This window comes from Eleutherodactylus coqui, chromosome 6 (genome assembly GCF_035609145.1).
Source record: "Eleutherodactylus coqui strain aEleCoq1 chromosome 6, aEleCoq1.hap1, whole genome shotgun sequence".
Taxonomy (NCBI): domain Eukaryota; kingdom Metazoa; phylum Chordata; class Amphibia; order Anura; family Eleutherodactylidae; genus Eleutherodactylus; species Eleutherodactylus coqui.
In genome coordinates, this window is record NC_089842.1 from 3,309,912 (window position 1) to 3,327,097 (window position 17,186).

Sequence of the window (17,186 nt, forward strand, 5' to 3'; positions counted from 1 at the left end):
ACATCCTATGGTGGACCAGCCGTACTAACATCCTATGGTGGACCAGCCGTACTAACATCCTATGGTGGACCAGCCGTACTAACATCCTATGGTGGACCAGCAGTACTAACATCCTATGGTGGACCAGCAGTACTAACATCCTATGGTGGACCAGCAGTACTAACATCCTATGGTGGACCAGCAGTACTAACATCCTATGGTGGACCAGCAGTACTAACATCCTATGGTGGACCAGCAGTACTAACATCCTATGGTGGACCAGCAGTACTAACATCCTATGGTGGACCAGCAGTACTAACATCCTATGGTGGACCAGCAGTACTAACATCCTATGGTGGACCAGCAGTACTAACATCCTATGGTGGACCAGCAGTACTAACATCCTATGGTGGACCAGCAGTACTACCCCCTCACACACAGCACTAACATCATATGATGGACCGGCAGTACTAACATCATATGGTGGACCAGCAGTACTAACATCATATGGTGGACCAGCAGTACTACCTCCTCACACACAGCACTAACATCCTATGGTGGACCAGCAGTACTAACATCCTATGGGGGACCAGCAGTACTAACATCATATGGGGGACCAGCAGTACTAACATCCTATGGTGGACCAGCAGTACTACCCCCTCACACACCGCACCAACATCCTATGGTGGACCCGCAGTACTAACATCATATGGGGGACCCGCAGTACTAACATCATATGGGGGACCAGCAGTACTAACATCATATGGGGGACCAGCAGTACTAACATCATATGGGGGACCAGCAGTACTAACATCATATGGGGGACCAGCAGTACTAACATCATATGGGGGACCAGCAGTACTAACATCATATGGGGGACCAGCAGTGCTAACATCCTATGGGGGACCAGCAGTACTAACATCCTATGGGGGACCAGCAGTACTAACATCCTATGGGGGACCAGCAGTACTAACATCCTATGGGGGACCAGCAGTACTAACATCCTATGGGGGACCAGCAGTACTAACATCCTATGGTGGACCAGCAGTACTAACATCCTATGGTGGACCAGCAGTACTAACATCCTGTGGTGGACCAGCAGTACTAACATCCTATGGTGGACCAGCAGTACTAACATCCTATGGTGGACCAGCAGTACTAACATCCTATGGTGGACCAGCAGTACTAACATCCTATGGTGGACCAGCAGTACTAACATCCTATGGTGGACCAGCAGTACTAACATCCTATGGTGGACCAGCAGTACTAACATCCTATGGTGGACCAGCAGTACTAACATCCTATGGTGGACCAGCAGTACTAACATCCTATGGTGGACCAGCAGTACTAACATCCTATGGTGGACCAGCAGTACTAACATCCTATGGTGGACCAGCAGTACTACCCCCTCACACACAGCACTAACATCATATGGTGGACCAGCAGTACTAACATCATATGGGGGACCAGCAGTACTAACATCATATGGTGGACCAGCAGTACTACCTCCTCACACACAGCACTAACATCCTATGGTGGACCAGCAGTACTAACATCCTATGGTGGACCAGCAGTACTAACATCCTATGGTGGACCAGCAGTACTAACATCCTATGGTGGACCAGCAGTACTAACATCCTATGGTGGACCAGCAGTACTAACATCCTATGGTGGACCAGCCGTACTAGCATCCTATGGTGGACCAGCAGTACTAACATCCTATGGTGGACCAGCAGTACTAACATCCTATGGTGGACCAGCAGTACTAACATCCTATGGTGGACCAGCAGTACTAACATCCTATGGTGGACCAGCCGTACTAACATCCTATGGGGGACCAGCCGTACTAACATCCTATGGTGGACCAGCCGTACTAACATCCTATGGTGGACCAGCCGTACTAACATCCTATGGTGGACCAGCCGTACTAACATCCTATGGTGGACCAGCCGTACTAACATCCTATGGTGGACCAGCCGTACTAACATCCTATGGTGGACCAGCCGTACTAACATCCTATGGTGGACCAGCCGTACTAACATCCTATGGTGGACCAGCCGTACTAACATCCTATGGTGGACCAGCCGTACTAACATCCTATGGTGGACCAGCCGTACTAACATCCTATGGTGGACCAGCCGTACTAACATCCTATGGTGGACCAGCAGTACTAACATCCTATGGTGGACCAGCAGTACTAACATCCTATGGTGGACCAGCAGTACTAACATCCTATGGTGGACCAGCAGTACTAACATCCTATGGTGGACCAGCAGTACTAACATCCTATGGCGGACCAGCAGTACTAACATCCTATGGCAGACCAGCAGTACTAACATCCTATGGTGGACCAGCAGTACTAACATCCTATGGTGGACCAGCAGTACTAACATCCTATGGTGGACCAGCAGTACTACCCCCTCACACACAGCACTAACATCATATGATGGACCGGCAGTACTAACATCATATGGTGGACCAGCAGTACTAACATCATATGGTGGACCAGCAGTACTACCTCCTCACACACAGCACTAACATCCTATGGTGGACCAGCAGTACTAACATCCTATGGGGGACCAGCAGTACTAACATCATATGGGGGACCAGCAGTACTAACATCCTATGGTGGACCAGCAGTACTACCCCCTCACACACCGCACCAACATCCTATGGTGGACCCGCAGTACTAACATCATATGGGGGACCAGCAGTACTAACATCATATGGGGGACCAGCAGTACTAACATCATATGGGGGACCAGCAGTACTAACATCATATGGGGGACCAGCAGTACTAACATCATATGGGGGACCAGCAGTACTAACATCATATGGGGGACCAGCAGTACTAACATCATATGGGGGACCAGCAGTGCTAACATCCTATGGGGGACCAGCAGTACTAACATCCTATGGGGGACCAGCAGTACTAACATCCTATGGGGGACCAGCAGTACTAACATCCTATGGGGGACCAGCAGTACTAACATCCTATGGTGGACCAGCAGTACTAACATCCTATGGTGGACCAGCAGTACTAACATCCTGTGGTGGACCAGCAGTACTAACATCCTATGGTGGACCAGCAGTACTAACATCCTATGGTGGACCAGCAGTACTAACATCCTATGGTGGACCAGCAGTACTAACATCCTATGGTGGACCAGCAGTACTAACATCCTATGGTGGACGAGCAGTACTAACATCCTATGGTGGACCAGCAGTACTAACATCCTATGGTGGACCAGCAGTACTAACATCCTATGGTGGACCAGCAGTACTAACATCCTGTGGTGGACCAGCAGTACTAACATCCTGTGGTGGACCAGCAGTACTAACATCCTGTGGTGGACCAGCCGTACTAACATCCTGTGGTGGACCAGCCGTACTAACATCCTGTGGTGGACCAGCCGTACTAACATCCTGTGGTGGACCAGCCGTACTAACATCCTATGGTGGACCAGCAGTACTAACATCCTATGGTGGACCAGCAGTACTAACATCCTATGGTGGACCAGCAGTACTAACATCCTATGGTGGACCAGCAGTACTAACATCCTATGGTGGACCAGCAGTACTAACATCCTATGGTGGACCAGCAGTACTAACATCCTATGGTGGACCAGCAGTACTACCCCCTCACACACAGCACTAACATCATATGGTGGACCAGCAGTACTAACATCATATGGGGGACCAGCAGTACTAACATCATATGGTGGACCAGCAGTACTAACATCATATGGTGGACCAGCAGTACTACCTCCTCACACACAGCACTAACATCCTATGGTGGACCAGCAGTACTAACATCCTATGGTGGACCAGCAGTACTAACATCCTATGGTGGACCAGCAGTACTAACATCCTATGGTGGACCAGCAGTACTAACATCCTATGGTGGACCAGCAGTACTAACATCCTATGGTGGACCAGCAGTACTAACATCCTATGGTGGACCAGCCGTACTAGCATCCTATGGTGGACCAGCAGTACTAACATCCTATGGTGGACCAGCAGTACTAACATCCTGTGGTGGACCAGCAGTACTAACATCATAGGGTGGACCAGCAGTACTACCTCCTCACACACAGCACTAACATCCTATGGGGGACCAGCAGTACTAACATCATATGGTGGACCAGCAGTACTAACATCATATGGTGGACCAGCAGTACTAACATCATATGGTGGACCAGCAGTACTAACATCATATGTTGGACCAGCAGTACTAACATCATATGTTGGACCAGCAGTACTAACATCATATGGTGGACCAGCAGTACTAACATCCTATGGTGGACCAGCAGTACTAACATCCTATGGTGGACCAGCAGTACTAACATCATATGGTGGACCAGCAGTACTAACATCATATGGTGGACCAGCAGTACTAACATCATATGGTGGACCAGCAGTACCAACATCATATCGTGGACCAGCAGTACTAACATCCTATGGTGGACCAGCAGTACTAACATCCTATGGTGGACCAGCAGTATTAACATCATATGTTGGACCAGCAGTACCAACATCATATCGTGGACCAGCAGTACTAACATCCTATGGTGGACCAGCAGTACTACCCCCTCACACACCGCACTAACATCATATGGTGGACGAGCAGTACTAACATCATATGGTGGACCAGCAGTACTACCTCTTCACACACTGCACTAACATCCTATGGTGGACCAGCAGTACTAACATCATATGGTGGACCAGCAGTACTAACATCATATGGTGGACCAGCAGTACTAACATCATATGGTGGACCAGCAGTACCAACATCATATCGTGGACCAGCAGTACTAACATCCTATGGTGGACCAGCAGTACTAACATCCTATGGTGGACCAGCAGTATTAACATCATATGTTGGACCAGCAGTACCAACATCATATCGTGGACCAGCAGTACTAACATCCTATGGTGGACCAGCAGTACTACCCCCTCACACACCGCACTAACATCATATGGTGGACGAGCAGTACTAACATCATATGGTGGACCAGCAGTACTACCTCTTCACACACTGCACTAACATCCTATGGTGGACCAGCAGTACTAACATCCTATGGTGGACCAGCAGTACTAACATCATATGGTGGACCAGCAGTACTAACATCATATGGTGGACCAGCAGTACTAACATTTTATGTTGGACCAGCAGTACTAACATCCAATGGTGGACCAGCAGTACTAACATCCAATGGTGGACCAGCAGTACTAACATCCAATGGTGGACCAGCAGTACTAACATCCAATGGTGGACCAGCAGTACTAACATCCAATGGTGGACCAGCAGTACTAACATCCAATGGTGGACCAGCAGTATTAACATCCAATGGTGGACCAGCAGTATTAACATCCTATGGTGGACCAGCATTATTAACATCCTATGGTGGACCAGCATTATTAACATCCTATGGTGGACCAGCATTATTAACATCCTATGGTGGACCAGCAGTACTAACATTTTATGTTGGACGAGCAGTACTAACATCCAATGGTGGACCAGCAGTACTAACATCCTATGGTGGACCAGCAGTATTAACATCCTATGGTGGACCAGCATTATTAACATCCTATGGTGGACCAGCATTATTAACATCCTATGGTGGACCAGCATTATTAACATCCTATGGTGGACCAGCAGTACTAACATCATATGGTGAGTAAAAGAAAAGAAAAAGGAGGATGGAGCAAGACCCAGTGAGGGTGGTGGAATATTTCTGGATGTACGCCGGATGGGTAAGCGGGGTCACTGCAGGGGCACAGGTCGCATCTCGCTGCGAGAATCTTGTAGTCAGAATCCAACCTGGCCGTGTGCATGAGGCCTAAAATAGGCAAGAGAATAGTAATGGCCATGGAATCTGTCCTGTAATTAAGACCAGGGATTGGGGCTGTTGGAGGACCCCTTAAAATTTAGAATCTGCATTAGGTCTACTGGGATCTGAGTTTTCTCATGTGTCCAAATTAATGAACGATGATCATCAGAGAAAGAACAGGAGGAATCAACTGTGTGAAGTACCCACTGTGCTCTCTCTGAGGGACCAGCTCAGTTTTATGTATAATGTGAAGTAGAACAAAGGAATGTGTAATGTCCAATCACAGGGGACAACTCCCTAAGTTATGCCTTATTGCTTACACAAATAGCAAATCATTACAAAAGTAGTGACAAATAGTACTGAGGAACGAATACACAATGTGAGGTGTGCATACATAACTATGTTGATAAGAGTAAGGCCCAATGTCCACGGGCGGATCCGATTTGGGGAATCCACGCGGGTCACCCGTGCGGAAAATCCACAATTCAATCCACCCATAGGGATACATGGCCGTCCACAAATGAAATAAAGTTAGCAGAATCCGATCGGCATGTGGACATGAGGCACAAGGAATGTGGATACAATGACTGAGTATAATCCTCAAGCCCCCAGCATGACGGACCGGCTGCATTCAGGAGTCTGACTAATCTGCATTAACCCCTGAATAACTAGCTGATCTTAATACAAGGTGCTGTGCCAAAGCAGTACAACAGAAAGGGGGACGATGGCATTCAGAGGGACAGCGGGGAATCACACGCCAGACTTGGAGGTGGGCATACTGGCACAGCGGGGTCTATCCGTCTATCCTGGCACACTCCTCAGGGCATTCCCTATGTTTTAGCGTGTTATTCACAGCTACTGTCCCTTCGAAAAGCATAGGACGACGATTAGACGGCCAGAGACGGGCGCTCAGCCCACAGCGTAATACTAAAGACATACGAGAATATCGGGAACTGGACATTTCTGAGTCTGGTAAGAAAAGGCCGGTATTAGGGTGCGGGGTACGTAGGATACAGCAGACGGTCGCCACTAGCAAGCTTCCAATAACTCTGATTAATGAGCGGCCGATTACACAGGAGGGTTATTGATCGGCTGATACATTTCTAGTCATAATTAGGACCGTGATTTAAAGGGAACCGATGGCTTGGCTCAGGTTGGCCGAACGACGGGCAGCATGGAGTCCGTACAAGCGGCCATATTACACAGAGGAATGCTTTACAGCGCTTCAGGAAAAACAGAAAAAACATCCTTTAAAGAGCCGTCGGAAACAGGAGAAAGAGTCAAGAGGGCGGTGCCTCGCAGGCTCCACCCCACCCAGATAGCTAGATTGACAGGTCTCTCCGTCTGCACCCAGCTTTCCTGTGCCCAACCTATCCAGACCCTTCCCGGGGTTATAAGACAACCCCCCAAGGGAAGGTGCCTGATCAGCAGGTTGTCAGTGAAGGTGTTCCAGGTTTCGGCTTGCTCTGCCTGTATACTCGGCTTTCTGACCTCCAGCCTAATTTACTAGATTGCAGAACCTCCACCTGTCCTGACCTCGGCCCGTTAGACTGCCTCCCCCCTTCCCGTCTCATTGGTACTACGCTCTGTTGGCCCCGCTGAGTCTGCTATCACTGCACCCGGGAATATGTGCCCCTGGGGATTCCCTGTCGAGAAGACCAGGAGACCCCTTAGAGCAGCCCTTAGGGATGGCACAAAGCCAAATCAGTGGTACAGGGGGTTCACACCCGCCATGTTTGTTTTCGCATTATGGGTATTCTCCCCATGCACAGAGAGAAACCCGTCTAACTAGCCAGCGGGGAGAAGCTGTCAGGACCGCTCTGGACCCCCAGCGGGTCTTTCAATCACATGTTCTTGTGAAGTGCTGCAGCACCCCTGTAATGTGGGCATCTGTCTGGACGTCATGCTGCCTGTAGGGGGCAGTACCAACTAGTGACAGGTTCTCTTTAACTATGGTGGTAAATTGAACGTGCGACTATAATCATGAAGCAGGTGGTGTTATGAATGGCGCGGTGGTGACAGACGGCACATGTTATAAAACAAACTGGGCTGAAGCCTCCCTCCATGAGAAGCTACAAATACGTTAATGCTACATATGACTAAGCAGAGCTGCACACCTCTAACATACGGGCGCGGGATGAATACACCATACGTGCCGCATACATCTCTGCCTCCCTTGGAGTCTCCTGCCACCACATCCATTACATATGAGGGGTGACTGCGGCGGGACACGGCACTTCGTACTTCTATCCCTCACGGACTGCTGTCCTCGCAGTTCATTGTACCCCGTATTACTGGCGGTTCGCGGTGCGTCAACCCCACAGCCCAATACACCGTAGGTACACAGACTGTAGGAGCTCCGTACTGCTGCGGGATCACACCGGAGGTGAGAATATCATCTGTGACCTCAGGTGAAACTCACATCATCACGTATGAGCCTGTAGCACCGCCATCTCCCAAGTGCCCCGCCCCCCGCGCACCGCTTTACACTTCATATACTAACAAACCTCCTATAACTCCCATTAACTCCCATAAACACGAAGCGTCCCGCTGCGTCCTGCCCGTTCCTACATTCCCCGTATCACAGTCTCCAGGGAGATACGCCCTCAGTCTGAGCTCGTCCGTCATCATCACTGTCCCTCATGTGGTCGTTGGACCAGTCTCATATTTATGACAGTTTTCGTGGATTAGAAGTCCACAGTGCCGCCATCTTCTTTGCAGACTCCCTCTCCTTCCATGCGGTTTGTAGTCTTTTGCCCCCTGGGTCTATAGGCCCTCTGGCTGACGGTTGCCGCTCTTACACTGCTGCCCACACTGCTCTGGAGTCGCTCTCTGTCTCTGTGAAGCAGCCCCTGCTGTCATGCACACACCGCTCACATCTATAGGCAAAGATGGCCGCCGCGACATTCCCTGGGGGCGGGGTTTAGTCCTCATGCACAGCTAGTCCTAGTGACTTTCAGGACTTTAGTGATGTCACAATCATGTGAGTTCCGTCTCGGAAGCTCCTTCTACCCATCTACAGGCAAGCGGATCAAAAAGTGGATTTAACCCCTTACACTTCCACAATAAGCAGGTCATTTCCACATCACTATGATGCCGCATCGCATGCACTCAGAAGCCCTGCGGCAGTAACCGTGCCCCTGGCGCTGCCTGTCGGTAATCGTTCAGCACGTACGAGCCGCGGCGAGGCCGCCGCCACAATATCGGCAGCTTATTTCCCATACTCCATTAAATACATTTTCCAACACTTTACATTTGAGTAATCAGTCTGCTTGTAGAGGCGCCGCGAGGGCGAGCGGATCGAGCAGTTGGTTAATTAAATGGCGCGCCAAGTACTTACACTCCGCTTTGGCACAGATCAGACAGGCAGTGGTGCTGTTGAAGAAGTTGAGGAGAGCCGCAATCGCCGCACTGATGTCCGTGTTGCTGGGATGAAGGTTCAAAGTGGTGAATCTCTGAAACTGAAACCTTAGGAATTCCTCCGGGGACACTTTAACGTGCGGCACCTGATGGAGAGACGGGAGAAAGAGCCGGATTAGAGTCCGAACACGGAGAACGGAAGGAAGGTGTGAGGAGCCGGAGCAAAGGTTAGACGTCAGAGAGCTCTGCTACAGCAACTCTTAGAACAACGAGTCGTCGGACGACAGAGGAAGCAAAGTTTAACTTTACAGCAACAACTTTCTGCGACGAGTCAACAAAAGCCACGAAAAATCTATTACTTTTATATAACAAAAGTCATCGAAAAGCAGCGGAGAGGGAAATAACAGAAGGTACCGCACGGCGCTCCATCTCAGGATAAGGGGAAAATGTCCAAACCTCCCCGACCGCTCCCACTTACCGCCATTACAACAGACGTCCACCTAAATCGTCGCACTGAACTCCGGAACCGACCGGCGGCGCCGCTGCTTCCAACCAGCTGCAGATTTCCACATTAATTCTAATGGCTGACGAGTACAAAACCGACATCTCCCACAATGCCCCGCTGCCGGTTACTGACGAGCGCGCGTTCACAACTGCACAAAGTGTCGCCATTACAGGATGTGAAGGCAGCGAGCGCGTCCGACCAGGAAAACAGCGCAGCGTACAGGGCGTAACCACTGGATACTAACCGGGGCAGACCGCCGGTACGTCCGCACCTCTCAGGCCTTAAGGCTGTGTTTACACGGGTGGTTTTGCTGCACGATTTCTGTGCATTGATCACATGGGGATAACCATGGTTCGTTTACATGTCAGCTTTTCTCTCGCAGCGATGCTGTGTGATGTTGGATTGTCTCATGTCCTATTTGGGCGGTTCTGTCTGAAGACCCTGTCACCATGTTTGTGCCGCCGTCACTGGGAGCAGCATAGGGTAACGCCCGTCACACTGATCGCAGTGATCTGTCCGCTGTGGGGATCTGTGCAGGAGTTTGGGAGAAACTAACATTTTATTAGTAGCAGCAGAACTAGTCCTGCATATTCATGAGCTGCAGCCACGCCCACCTGCCCTCCAGCCAATGATTGGCAGCTCAGTAAGAGGCAGGCAGGAGGACAAGGTGGGTGGAGCTAGCCTGCAGCTCATGAATATGCAGGACTACTTCCTGTACTCCTCTGTGCAGGTGCTGATACAATATAAGTTTCTCCAGAACTCCTGCACAGATCCTGCAGCAGACAGATCACTGCGATCAGTGTGAAGATCTCTACCTTGTGCTCATGTAGTGTCCTAGTACACCATCCTGGTCCCCTCCATAAATGTCATACATGTTCTGTCTTATGTCGATGCGCTGTACAAAGCTGTCCTGTTATTTCCAGTATGTGTGTTGCACAGCTGCAGCAGGTGAAGGGTAAGGCTGGGTTCACATGGGACAGATTTGCTGCGGAAATTCCAAGCGGAATTTCGCCGCGGCAAATCCGCCTGCGGCCGCTAATTCCGGGATTAGCCAGCCATGTGGACAAGATTTCTCATAAATCTCGTCCACACGGGACGCCCAATCCGCTGCGGTTAATCCGGCAGAAACCGCGGCTGCGGCGCGGCTTTGCCGACCGCAACATGTCTATTCTTTTTTTCTTTCCGCTGCGGCCGCGCTCTCCTCTATGGGAGCGACAGCCGCAGCGGAGGAGCGAGCGGCCGGGCCGCTTCAAAGTCGCCGCTGGTTTTTCCGCGGTGGTTCTCCCGGCGGAAATCTCGCGGTTTTTGCTGTGGCCAAACCGCGGGCTTTCCGTTGGGAATCCGCCCCGTGTGACCCCAGCCTTAGAGTTTGGAGACTGCATGTAAATATCAGTTAGGTCCTGTCATGTGGTGAGAGAGTGTGTGACTGAGAGCGGAAAAGGAGCAGGAGTTCCATCTTCCTCACCACGAAAGAGTCTAAAGTACAGAGCCACATGGGGGCACCTCCAGCCTTCGTGTGGTGAAGATGGAAGAGAGAGAAAGAAAATTTGGAAGTTCTAATCTGTGTTCCATCAAGGCCGGTGCAGAGGTACTATCTATGCTGTTAGATTTTCCTACACGGCCGTCCGAAGTCTGGCTCACCATGTAGACGTACACCCTTCATTTATCACACCCAGGCGTCCCCAAGGCTGGGTGCAGGTACTGAAGGCTTCTAATCTCTGTTCACACACTGGCATCTACAAGTCTATGAGCGCGTGTGGAGGTACTAACTTCTAAAGTCTATTTAAACTGCCTGCACTGTGAAGTCTATCATTGAACTGCCCTGTAATGTCTGTTCATTCAAGTACAGTTTATGCTGGGCTCTGACCGTTCCCAGAGACCCGTGGTATTCAAGAACTGTCCGTGGCTGAATTACTTATCTGCCAAGGGTCATACCGTGTGTAGGAACAGTGGCGTCACGTGTGACTTCAGTTATCCCTGTTATCCCCATTATTGAGCATCCCTATCCTAGGGGTGGCCGAGGTGCTCCTCTGGCCTTGGCTACGTGTGTCCCTTCTGGTAAATGCCACCGTGACACGTCAGCACTATACACTCCCAGCTCCCCATGTATGTCCGGACTCCGGGGTCTCCCTATGGGACGCTGCAGTTCTAACATCACATTATAAAGTGCCGCCTTACATGGCGGACGACCGCTGCGCATCTCTAGGATATACGGAGGGAGAGCTGTTAATACCGCCTTAAATAGTCACTGACCGCTAACAACTTGTGGTGATGCGACGACCAAGGAAGGTGCAGGTCGCTGTATTTACGGCCACAGACAGCCCGCTGCCGCTCTTGTTCACAGCAAGACAATCGCTTCGCATGTTGAACGTGCGTTCTTACACGTGTGAAAGTCACATGAATTCTCAATAGCAAGAAATTTAAAATGGCGTCGCATGAAACCGCCGGCATGCGTCGGCGCACTGCGATCCATCGGAAACAACGGGCGAGATGGAACAAAGAACAGACTGTGACTCTGTATCTCACAGCTTATATGTAAATAGACCCGTTAATGACCTTGGCGCCTATCTCACCGCACGTCTCACAACGCCAGGAGCTCGCGGGTGTGAATGAGCCCTCAGGACGCTATTAGCGGAACGCTGCAGACACTCGCTATTAACCCTTAATTGTCCAGCTGCTTCGGGACTTGTAACTGAAACCTAAGTATCTCATGCAGTCCGTTCTGCGGCGACCACGGGTCTGCAGTTCGCCTGCGGTGCTGCGCTCCTCCTGCTTAATGCAGCCAACTAATTTAGTTACGGACCGTTCGATGCTAAAGGCCGCGCAGTTTAAGGCAAAGCGCACGCCAATTAACAGTGAAGAGCCGGTTATTACTTCATCATTAATGAGCCTTTAACTGACGACAAACCCCGTTTACTGCCGGCCCGCGCCGCTGCAGCGCCGACGTGTCGTTGGTCCTCCGCAGTCTTTGTTTAGTGTGGCTGCGGCGGTCGCAGGGATGTACTACGCCACGGCTGCAGCCGCGACTCCGGATGACTCTCCTGCTCATGATGAAGCCAATTTTACTCTGAAGTTAAACGGACGCATTTATGGTCGCAAATCACAGTCCAACCCGAAGTAACAACACGCCCGCGGGATGGGCGGCACTGCTGGGTGAAGACGAGGGCATGTATAGGGCAGCCGAGTGCCGTACTGGTCCGAGAAACCCGCGATGATCCTATGAATGGGTGAAAACCGCATCGCTGCAGCGTCACGCACATGAAAATAATCACAAGCGGTTCCCATACTTCTAATGGTAAAAGCCGCATCGCATTCGCGTACACAGCGCATAGAAAATGATGTGCCGGCGCCCAAACAGGACGAGCCGCGAGTTCAGACGAGAAAAAACACAGATGAAAACAATTCATTCACAATAATGGCTTCTCTTCACGTGTGATTTCTGCGCACCTCGTGACACGCAGAAACCACGGATGAAAGTCGCCCGTGTGAACAGCGCCCGTCCGTATTCGTATCTACAGACACACAAAACTCACAATTGTTTAAAAGAACCGGTCCTGCTCCATCCGCCTGCGCTTCGTGCAGCAAAGGTCCCATAGAAGTCTATGTGTGGACGCCTTGTGCTGCGGCAAGCTGTTTTGCGCATACGCTCATGTCCAGAAGCCCTAATGCGTCGTCCTAAAAGTCCATAGATTTAGTGAAGGCCGGGCTCACATGGACATAAGCGTGTTTGGCCCGCTCCTGTGTGTATTCGTACGCACAGCTTGTTTGGCTCGCTCCCGTCTGTATTCGTACGCACTGCGTGTTTGGCCCGCTCCCGTGTGTATTCGTGTTTAGCCCACTCCCGTCTGTATTCGTACGCACCGCGTGTTTGGCCCGCTCCCGTGTGCATTCGTACGCACTGCGTGTTTGGCCCGCTCCCGTGTGCGTTCGTGTTTGGCCCGCTCCCATGTGTATTCGTACGCACTGCGTGTTTGGCCCGCTCCCGTGTGTATTCGTGTTTAGCCCACTCCCGTCTGTATTCGTACGCACCGCGTGTTTGGCCCGCTCCCGTGTGCATTCGTACGCACTGCGTGTTTGGCCCGCTCCCGTGTGCGTTCGTGTTTGGCCCGCTCCCATGTGTATTCGTACGCACCGCGTGTTTGGCCCGCTCCCGTGTGTATTCGTACGCACCGCGTGTTTGGCCCGCTCCCGTGTGTATTCGTGTTTGGCCCGCTCCCGTGTGTATTCGTGTTTGGCCCGCTCTCGTGTGTATTCGTACGCACAGCTTGTTTGGCCCGCTCCCGTGTGTATTCGTGTTTGGCCCGCTCCCGTGTGTATTCGTGTTTGGCCCGCTCCCGTGTGTATTCGTACGCACCGCGTGTTTGGCCCGCTCCCGTGTGTATTTATACACACCACGTGTTTGGCCCGCTCCCGTGTGTATTCGTACGCACCGCGTGTTTGGCCCGCTCCCGTGTGTATTTGTACACACCACGTGTTTGGCCCGCTCCCGTGTGTATTTGTACACACCACGTGTTTGGCCCGCTGCGGTGTGTATTCGTACGCACCGCGTATTTGGCCCGCTGCCGTGTGTATTCGTACGCACCGCGTGTTTGGCCCGCTGCCGTGTGTATTCGTACGCACCGCGTATTTGGCCCGCTGCCGTGTGTATTCGTACGCACCGCGTGTTTGGCCCGCTGCCGTGTGTATTCGTATGCACCGCGTGTTTGGCCCGCTGCCGTGTGTATTCGTACGCACCGCGTGTTTGGCCCGCTGCCGTGTGTATTCGTATGCACCGCGTGTTTGGCCCGCTGCCGTGTGTATTCGTATGCACCGCGTGTTTGGCCCGCTGCCGTGTGTATTCGTATGCACCGCGGGTTTGGCCCGCTCCCGTGTGTATTCGTGTTTGGCCCGCTCCCGTGTGTATTCGTGTTTGGCCCGCTCCCGTGTGTATTCGTGTTTGGCCCGCTCCCGTGTGTATTCGTATGCACCGCGGGTTTGGCCCGCTCCCGTGTGTATTCGTGTTTGGCCCGCTCCCGTGTGTATTCGTGTTTGGCCCGCTCCCGTGTGTATTCGTGTTTGGCCCGCTCCCGTGTGTATTCGTGTTTGGCCCGCTGCCATGTGTATTCGTGTTTGGCCCGCTCCCGTGTGTATTCGTGTTTGGCCCGCTGCCGTGTGTATTCGTACGCACCGCGGGTTTGGCCCGCTCCCGTGTGTATTCGTGTTTGGCCCGCTCCCGTGTGTATTCGTGTTTGGCCCGCTCTCGTGTGTATTCGTACGCACCACGTGTTTGGCCCGCTGCCGTGTGTATTCGTACGCACCACGTGTTTGGCCCGCTGCCGTGTGTATTCGTACGCACCGCGTGTTTGGCCCGCTCCCGTGTGTATTCGTATGCACCGCGTGTTTGGCCCGCTCCCGTGTGTATTCGTATGCACCGCGTGTTTGGCCCGCTCCCGTGTGTATTCGTATGCACCGCGTGTTTGGCCCGCTCCCGTATGTATTCGTACGCACCGCGTGTTTGGCCCGCTCCCGTGTGTATTCGTACGCACCGCGTGTTTGGCCCGCTCCCGTGTGTATTTGTACGCACCGCGTGTTTGGCCCGCTCCCATGTGTATTCGTACGCACCGCGTGTTTGGCCCGCTCCCGTGTGTATTCGGACGCACCGCCTGTTTGCGCACACAAAATCCCATTGCTATTCTGCATAAACGCGCGGTGAATCTGCGGTTTTTTTGCGTACGTCGTGCCCATTTACGAACGCTCATTAATTTCTTGCGGTGCAGATTGGTCATGTAGCGTATTTGCGTGTACAACGCGCTGCCGGTGTGAACGCGCCTTACGCCGGTGTGGCGTCGCCCTTCCTCTCGGAGATCAGCGTGTTGCTGCGCGGATTACGTGGCGCTCATGACAGGAGGGATGTCTCTTTAGTCGCCGCTCGAGTTCTACAAGTGATTCCCGCGCTGATCGCTGCCTTCAGCCGCCTCCAGTAAACGTACGGATCCTCTCATCGCTTCATCTGACGGGCGCTGAGTGAACCGTCTCTTGGCAGCTGTCATCGCCGCGCCATTATTAATCTATAAATAGGCGGCCGCACGCGTCTCTCTGCATCTTCTATTCAGCAGACGTTCAATAACTTCATTTCGCCGTACAGTCGGTGTAAGAGATGTTATATATAGCGCCATTGTCTCCCCGACGTCACGGCCCCTGGAGCTGCGGGAAATCTATACCGGCGGCTGCTTCAGAGATGAAGGGCAGACACAAGAGGTGCCGCAGCAGCTGTCACACTGGGGTCTGAGGAGGACCAGTCCTCCATATGAAGATGCGCTGCGCTGTACATCATTCTGAGGGCTCTGTCACACGGGGGGATTCTTCATCTAGAACCAGGAGCCGGTCCAAAATACGGAAGAAATGCGAATCTCTCCATTCTCCCTTCTCGCTGTACGTTCCGCCGGCGTGACGGAGCCCTGGGGGTTACAGAGGATTTATACCTAACACAATTAGAGCAAAAACAGCGTGCGCAAATACGTTTGTCGATTCCGGATCTTATTTGCGCCTGAACTAGGTTGGCAGATGGCAGGAAGCGGGCTGACACACATGGCGGCGCACAGGACTGTCACTTTTGCGCTGTAGATGCCGGTTCACACGCGTGCGCTTACACCATCCGTGGAATAGACTGGCAATTAAACGCCAAATTAGCGCCGGGTGTCGTCTTTTCCTTCTGCTGAACGCAGCATCACTCCCTCCCCGCCCTTTTTAAGCTGTCATATGGCAGCTTTCTGCATAACACGGACAAAGATTTTTGCCCGCCAGAAACACGAATGCAACGAATGCATTGAATTGAATGGCGTCATTTTGCCGCGCTACAGGCGGGATTTTCACATACAAAAATGCCTCGCAAATACATTCGTCTTTTCATTATTACTGTGAGGGGGCAGTAGCGGCACGGATACTGAAAGGGGGTCACTGAGGGGCACTATTACTGTAAGGAGGTCACTGAGGGGCACCATTACTGTGAGGGGGCAGTAGCGGCACGGATACTGAAAGGGGGTCACTGAGGGGCACTATTACTGTGAGGAGCTCACTGAGGGGCACTATTACTGTAAGGAGGTCACTGAGGGGCACCATTACTGTGAGGAGGTCACTGAGGGGCACTATTACTGTAAGGAGGTCACTGAGGGGCACCATTACTGTGAGGGGTCACTGAGGGGCACCATTACTGTGAGGAGATCACTGAGGGGCACTATTACTGTGAGGAGGGCACTGAGGGGCACTATTACTGTAAGGAGGTCACTGAGGGGCACCATTACTGTGAGGAGGTCACTGAGGGGCACTATTACTGTAAGGAGGTCACTGAGGGGCACCATTACTGTGAGGAGGTCACTGAGGGGCACCATTACTGTGAGGGGTCACTGAGGGGCACCATTACTGTGAGGAGGTCACTGAGGGGCACTATTACTGTGTGGAGGTCACTGAGGGGCACCATTACTGTGAGGGGTCACTGAGGGGCACCATTACTGTGAGGGGTCACTGAGGGA

General features: G+C 52.0%; 1 protein-coding gene across 2 annotated transcripts in view; it reads right to left on the reverse strand.

The window, feature by feature from the left end:
- Positions 1-17,186, reverse strand: part of GRIK4 (glutamate ionotropic receptor kainate type subunit 4) — a 299,033-nt gene that overhangs the window by 97,097 nt on the left and 184,750 nt on the right. For both annotated transcript variants that reach the window (XM_066606079.1, XM_066606078.1), the window contains exon 5: positions 9,154-9,319. In XM_066606079.1, coding sequence (XP_066462176.1) covers positions 9,154-9,319 — 166 coding nt within the window. The remainder of the gene's footprint in view (positions 1-9,153; positions 9,320-17,186) is intronic.